The 7,095-nt window shown below is 40.0% G+C and overlaps 1 protein-coding gene across 2 annotated transcripts in view; it reads left to right on the top strand.

Moving 5' to 3' along the window:
• Positions 1-6,118: 6,118 nt before the first annotated feature.
• The window catches only part of runx1t1 (RUNX1 partner transcriptional co-repressor 1), a 73,587-nt gene continuing 72,610 nt past the window's right edge, over positions 6,119-7,095 (top strand). For both annotated transcript variants that reach the window (XM_037693216.1, XM_037693215.1), the window contains exon 1: positions 6,119-6,616. In XM_037693216.1, the coding sequence (XP_037549144.1) occupies positions 6,589-6,616 (28 nt within the window). In that variant the 5' untranslated portion in view covers positions 6,119-6,588. The remainder of the gene's footprint in view (positions 6,617-7,095) is intronic.

The raw sequence follows: 7,095 nt of genomic DNA, 5'->3' as shown, positions 1-7,095 counted from the left end.
CTTTATGGGCCACACCTGTGACCAATCCTGTTGATGAGCTTCTGGTGTACTTTAGCCAATGAAAGTGTTCCATCCGACGCTAAAACATTACATGCCATCTGGTATGGTTGACAGACACTGGTATGGTTAATCAGTTTCATCGTGTTTTTGTAGTTGTAACCCTCCTCCTGAGAAACCAAGCCTGGAACTCACCTGTGTTCTCCAAGTCCTCGAGCTGTGCTCAGTCCAAGGAACCATTGCCACCTGCCTGTCTTCAACTTACCTCAAACCCATCTGGGCTTCTACCTGAAACATCTACCTACCTCTCTCCGTGGACACACCTGCAAACATTGTAAGGAATCTCAGAATTCTCTCAGACCCATAACACTTTGGAAATACAGGTATACTTACTTGTGACTCTTCCTTTCCAGACCTTCCAGTTGCCCCTTCACATTCCTCCCTGATTGTAACACACTTACCTTGTATCTTGGTCTTGTGTCCTGCTCCTTCTCAGTTCTGCTTCGGTGTCTAAAAAACCTTGAAAATCACGAAAGGAAATAAACTATGAGAGTGTTCTTGAGTCAGTGGAAAGTTCATGAAAACCTTTTTTTTTTTCCTGAAACAGAGTTCTATTCATAAAAATCTTAGTGAAAAAGGATTTTCACTATTTGAACTTCAGTCTCTCGTTTTTCCAAAGCTGAAAATATAAGACGATTCATTAGGTGGATGATCACAAAAGAAATAAATGCTCAAAATTTTTTTTATTAATGTACAAACTACAAAGTGCAAACTCGACAGAAATCGTTTCCGATTTATTGTATTATAGCTAATTTGCTATCATGCTGCTGCTGTTTGGCGTATTGCTTTTATACTATCAGTTCTTAGTGTATTCTTAGTTTAACGTATTTCTTAGTTCATATCTTAGATCTTATTACTGGATTTTTTTTTTATTTATACTTTTGTTGGATGTAACTGGAACCCTACACAATTTCATTCAACCTCATGTACCACATGAGATGAGCGTGACAATAAAGAGCCTTGACCTTGAATTTATAATCTGATCTTCAGTACCCAAAATGTTTAACTAGCTGTTGGATGCAATTTTAATTATATATACTACAAATAACATCCTATACTGTATCATGTTCATTATTTCTGCCATTTCAACATCCCTGTGCTAGAGGGAAATTCTCTAGAGATCCGCTGGAAAAGTAAAATTGACTGAGCTCTTCTAATTAAAGCATGCTTTGATTTTGGAAATCTCTCTCTCCCATCAAACATTTTTCCATTAAAGGTTTCAGGTTTGGGAAATTGTGCTCCCTTAAATAAAATAAAACTTTAGTCAGACCAACTGACAAGAAAAGCAGACAAACTTTTTTTTTGCATCCCTTCATGCTGTCTGTTAACTTTTTTTGGCAGCCAAAGGGAGCATGATGCGTCAAGCAGAAGAGATGAATGTAATGAGAGGGGAGGTGTGCTGGCAGAAAAGCAGCAGGATGAAAATCTGTTAAAACACACAGGTATAACAGCTAAAGGATTATGGGGAATCCTCCAAACTCCAGCAAAAGAGCTGTGATAAAGATATCCGCCAATATTGGCTTTGTCATAAGACAACGCAGAGCTAATGTTTCTATATTTATACATTCATAAAATACATCGTGTATGTATTGAAATCCAACATGCTACTGTGCATCATGTCATTTTAAAGTTATTGTGTCATTTGGACAGCATTCTGCAGAAGTTTTAAACTTTTTTGAATTCTCTTGAGGTTGTCAGTCGTCGCCCACTTACTTTTTCTTTGCTGTGAGCCAGAATGTGGGTTGAATTCAGTAAAACCTCGGTGAAAAGGATCCATCTCCAGACACTGCACTCGTATAAGATGCAGCACTGCAGCTGCTATCCCATTATACATTTCAATCTTGTGCCTTTCCCAACAGAATTCCTTCCATCTGGGCAGTTGGGGATCACAATTAAAGGGTGAGATTAACTGGAGCATTTTTCACTTTTTTACATAGTGAGCTGTGGAATACCATATATGCATGTCTCATTTAAATATTTGTTTATTGCATGATAGAAAAACAAACTCTATGTGCATGGTGGACCATTATAATTGGAATTTTGTGTCGGTTAAAATGTCTGACTTGTCAAAAATTAACGCAGCCTATACAAAGTTTTTTTTGTTTTTTTTTTCCTGTTTCCATCAGTGCCAGGTCTCTCAGCTGACTCATTCAAGAGAATTTTCAAAACACAATTTTACCTTGCGTCTGATAAAGTATTTACTCAGTGGTGCACCTCAGTCTCCTGTTGATAATGGATTTTCAAAATAATTCAATGAGCAGAGAACTTTTTTCCACTCATAACTGCATCCAGATGATGGTATTCTTATTATTGGAAACACAGGCTGGTGATTGGTCAGAACTTTGTGGGTCTTTATGTAGAAACTCGGGAGAGCTCTGCTCTTATTTCACTTCAGTTGCTCTGCTGAGGAGCAGCTGGCTGAGGTTGTTTGAAAATACAGTTATCTTTACAGCTGTTCCAGCGAAACTGATAAAGAGTCAAATACATCTTTTTAAAATAGTCCAAATAACTCGTGGAATGAGAGCGCATTTTTGTGCATACAGGTGACAATATAGAGAAAAATGCGGCTCTCTTTAGCTGGCGGGTAAGGATTACGCCTCAGCCAGGCAGCGTAGGGAAGTTACAGTCGCTTGTTATTGTGCACTGTCTGTTGGAAACAATCCCTTTGTGGCAATTTGGCAAATGAGTGCTTCTCGTCAAAAAGAAACAACAACAAGAAATACCAAAGCATGCAGCAAAAACACAGAAAACAAGGTTCCAAAGTGAAAAAAAAATACATGTACAGTGTGGTTCAGTTAGCAGTGAGGTTCTTTCAGCAGCATGGTTCTGTTCTGTTAGCGGTGTGGACTTGTTAGCAGTGTTAGCAGGTCTTGTTAGCAGGTGCCTCCCAGAACCGGGTCCAGCAGACAGAGAACATCCTAGGTTTTCCCCGCAGAACCAAACGGGTCCATAGAGTTAGGTCCACGCAGGCAGATGGAGGATCATGCAGACAGTCGCCATGACAGGCTGGAGCTTGAGCCTGAAGCTGGAGAGGGGGTCAGGAACTGAACCACTATGGCAGGATGGCATGATGGCAAGGCAGTGACACAGAAAACTCCACAAGTGTGTGGCGGTCATACTCGTAGCGTGGGTGTGCATTGTAGGCGTAAAAAAGTTAAAACAAGAACAGGAACAAAAAAAAAGATGGAGTTGAAGCGAAGCTCCCGTCAGTGCAGCCATACTGCGGCGCTCGTGACGTCACACTCATAACACTTTAAGATAAGAATCGGTTCTTCTCAGTATAGTTTATTTACTAAAGTACTTAGTGATGTTCAAATGTGTCTAACAACTGCAATATTAATATTTCCATCTCTCTTCTTTGTTATTTTTCATGTTTTACTTAAAAAGATGTTATTTTATGTGGTTACCATAAAAATAAAAAAATAAACAGATATCTTTTTGACATTCATAACTTTGTGAGAACTTTTAGGTAAAAAAAAAATTCATCTTCAATCTCTTTCTACTAATTTTCTACATGGGTTAGAAATGCAACAGTAGCTGAGGTTTGGTTGAATTGTTGCTCTTCCTCCTAACCTCCTGTTTTCGTCAGTAGAGATGTTGATGATTTTGATGGTGGGCTGCTCAGCCTCAAGCAATGTTCATTAAATGACAGATAATTACAGGGATTAGAATGGCACTTGTTTACTGTCAACTCTCAATTTATTTGTGTCCAGTGTGTGTGTGTGTGTGTGTGGGGGGGGGTATGTGTGTGTTACAGGTGGCTGCCCAGTAGGTGGCAAAATGCAGGAAGTCTGCTTGTCTGTGTCCACATATATCAGTCGCAGCATGTTTTTCCCCTTTCAGAGGCGAGGTATCCTGTGTGTGTGTGTGTGTGTGGTGTGTGTGAGTTGTCGATCACACTGGGAGGCTGACTTCCAGGAACCCCTGCAACAAAAAACAGGCAATGTGGGTTTCCTGCTCTCACACACCATTATCACAGGACACACACACACATGGGTCATTGCTCTATTCTTTCGTCCCTTACAGGTTTCCTCAGCGTCTATCCTCGTGCCTCTGGCTGCCAAGATGTTTCGCTGTGATTGTCATGAGGCCTGCTTTCTGGCAGAAAACAGGCAGGGACAACATCCTCACAACCGTGTTTTGCGGCCACATTAGGTTGCTCACTTTGAGGGGACACATTGCTTTAGCACCTATTCTACTGTCCAGTTTGGAGTCGCATGTCCCACATTAATCCAGCGTCATCTCTCATTTACTTTTCAATCCACTTATCAATCAATAAACCTTCCATTTTCACCCTTTATCTTCTTTGATTTACTCACACTTTCATATTTTAACAGCTGCTATGGAGCTCAGTTCAAGATTTTGAAACATCTACTCAGACTGTCTTCTAGAAAGCAACGCAACCGACCAGTAAAGCCCTCCAGAGGACGAGGGAAAGATGAAGATGAGAATAAGATGAGAAAGAAAAGAATGACACAGCTGCAAACAATTGCTCACAATGGCATCATCCATTCCCCACAGAGACTGAATTGCAGAGACTGTATTGAGGGAACAAAGTGCCCCACATCAATGTTGCACTAGAAAGTCACTGAATGTGTTCCATACAGCAAACAGCACGAAAAAAAAAAGTTTTGAAAACACTTCATAAGCCAGACAACTTTGTTTGGTTTGGAATTAAGAGCCAAATATGTGTTTTATTCAATTTATATTTATAAGGAAGTGTTTCTGCCTTTGAGCCAAGTGGACGACGTGTATGTGGCGGATAGTGGAAAAGACTTGAAACGGATACAATAAAAGGTTTAATGAGATGTTGAGACGACGGTGCATGACTTGTTCAGCCGTGCAGTTCACGTGGGCCTGATGTTGTCACCGAGCTGTAAACGGAGCTTCTGCTCTGCTTTCTCCAGCTCTGCGGGTGAGATGGATTCCAGACGGTCCAAAGAAACTGTTTGCCTTTAGGTTACTGCAGACCAGCCTGTCTGTGTCTTTCTCAGCAGAGGGGCACATGGAGGTGTGTGTGTGTTAAAGTGCAAATGCATCATGAAGTGTGTACGTTGTTGTGAACAATCAGCTGGTTTGTTCTAATTTCATAAGTTCATTACTAAAATTATTCACACACAATTTTAAAAAATATATCTTAAAATAATAGCTGAGATCTTAAGGAGAGTTATCTCACCCGCTTCGGATGTTATCAGCCATTAAATAGCCATTATTAGTTGTTATCATCTCCATATGTAGCGGTCAGACTGCCCCTCATGTACCTCCCAGTGGGTTTAAAGGTAAGTTGTTAGCGATGATAATAAGCTCAAAAACATTTCCTGGTTTACCTCCGTGTGACGTTGCCTATTATCAGTAATACTAACAATAATAATGTACCTTTAAACCTACTAGGAGGTAGGTGGGACAGTTTGACCACTACATATAGGGATGATAACAACTAATAATGGCCATTTAATGGACTGATAACATCCGAAGGTGTAGAACAAATGATACCTTATCTGTTGTAGATAGCACTTTGAATGACCTTATTTTACAGAAATAAAGTTTAATTGTGACCAAACCAACGAGTAACAGCTAGCTAAAGCAGATCTATTTCCAAAGTAGATTCCCACCATCCTAAAACAATGCAATCTCAAAGTTTTCATTAATGTGAACACTATTTTATAAACCTTCACATTGCGTGGGGAAAAACACACCAATGAAAATGAATTACTGAAAAAGGCTGCACTGTCTAAAATAAATGACCGTAAATTATAGAAAAGCTTCACCTCCTAAAATGAACTGACATAAACGTGGCAAATGTGCTCCAACATAACTTGCTTTCGCATCCAGACCGCGGTCCATCACTTGGGGAACCACTGACGTGTTTGCTCCTGTGGGACCTGGAGCTTCAGGAGCCTCAGGTATGAGCTGCATATAAAAGCACCTTGACTTGCCCTGACCTCGCTTTTCTCCAACCTGTTTTAGGATACAGATGCTGACTGCAGCCCATGCTTCCTCCTCCTCCTCCTCCTCCTCCAATTAAGCCCCGCCCACCACCACCTGGCTCTGCTGCGCACCGCCGACTGCAGGCAGAGCGCAGCTACTCCTCTTCCTCTTCCCTGCTCCTGGAGAGAGAGAGGCTGTGTTTCTGTGATTTCGTTGTGACTCATAAAACACAACCTCCTTGTTTTATTCCATGAGAATCAACTACTTAAAGGATTTTTATTATTTTTTGGAGAAAAGTCCGAAGACGTGATTAGAAAAGCAACAAAAAGAGCAGACGCGGCTGCAGCCTCCAGCATCCTCCCATCATCTCTCCCACAGAGTCTCCTCGGCGATTATTCACCTACAGCTCCTTTTATTTCCCCTTTGGAGAATTCGTCTCTCGTTCTTGTTGGAGTTGGAGTGGTTTTTCTGAGCTGCTGGAAAGTGGACCTCCACAGCCCGGAGGAGCTGGCTGGGCGGTGCAGCTTCCCCGGCGCGGGCGGATCTTCTGGTGCGCCTCAGAAGGACTGGAAATTATTAAAGCCTGTCGGATCGTCGTGCCGCATGGTGGGAATCTCAACCTCTTTTCAGTGTAAGTCTTCTCTCTTTGTCTTGGAAACAAATAACAACAACAACAAAACGGTCTGTTGGGGTGTTTCCACATCCCAAATTATATAAAAAATAAAGACGCTCTTACACAAAAACCTTTATTTAAACTTTTTCCTCATTTTCTTCAGACTAAAATGTTTAGTTATAAAATTCTATATCTGTAGGCTTTGCTTCACAATAAAAATACTACACTAATAAACACTTGTTTATTATTATTATTATTATTATTATTATTAGTATTGTTATTATTATTGTTAAATCAGCTTGATTCTTTAGGGACATTTGCTACCAGTGAATAATAATTTTTCAAAGTGCTTCTTTTAACAGTTTCTTGATAAAGAGAAACAGCTGAGATTATATATATATATATATATATATATATATATATATATATATATATATATATATATATATATATATATATATATATATATATATAATATAACTATATATGTTTGTCAC

Source organism: Nematolebias whitei, chromosome 19 (genome assembly GCF_014905685.2).
Source record: "Nematolebias whitei isolate Nwh7 chromosome 19, NemWhi1, whole genome shotgun sequence".
NCBI classification, from domain to species: domain Eukaryota; kingdom Metazoa; phylum Chordata; class Actinopteri; order Cyprinodontiformes; family Rivulidae; genus Nematolebias; species Nematolebias whitei.
Note: the sequence above shows the minus strand (reverse complement) of the source record. Positions and strands in the feature narration are given on the sequence as shown.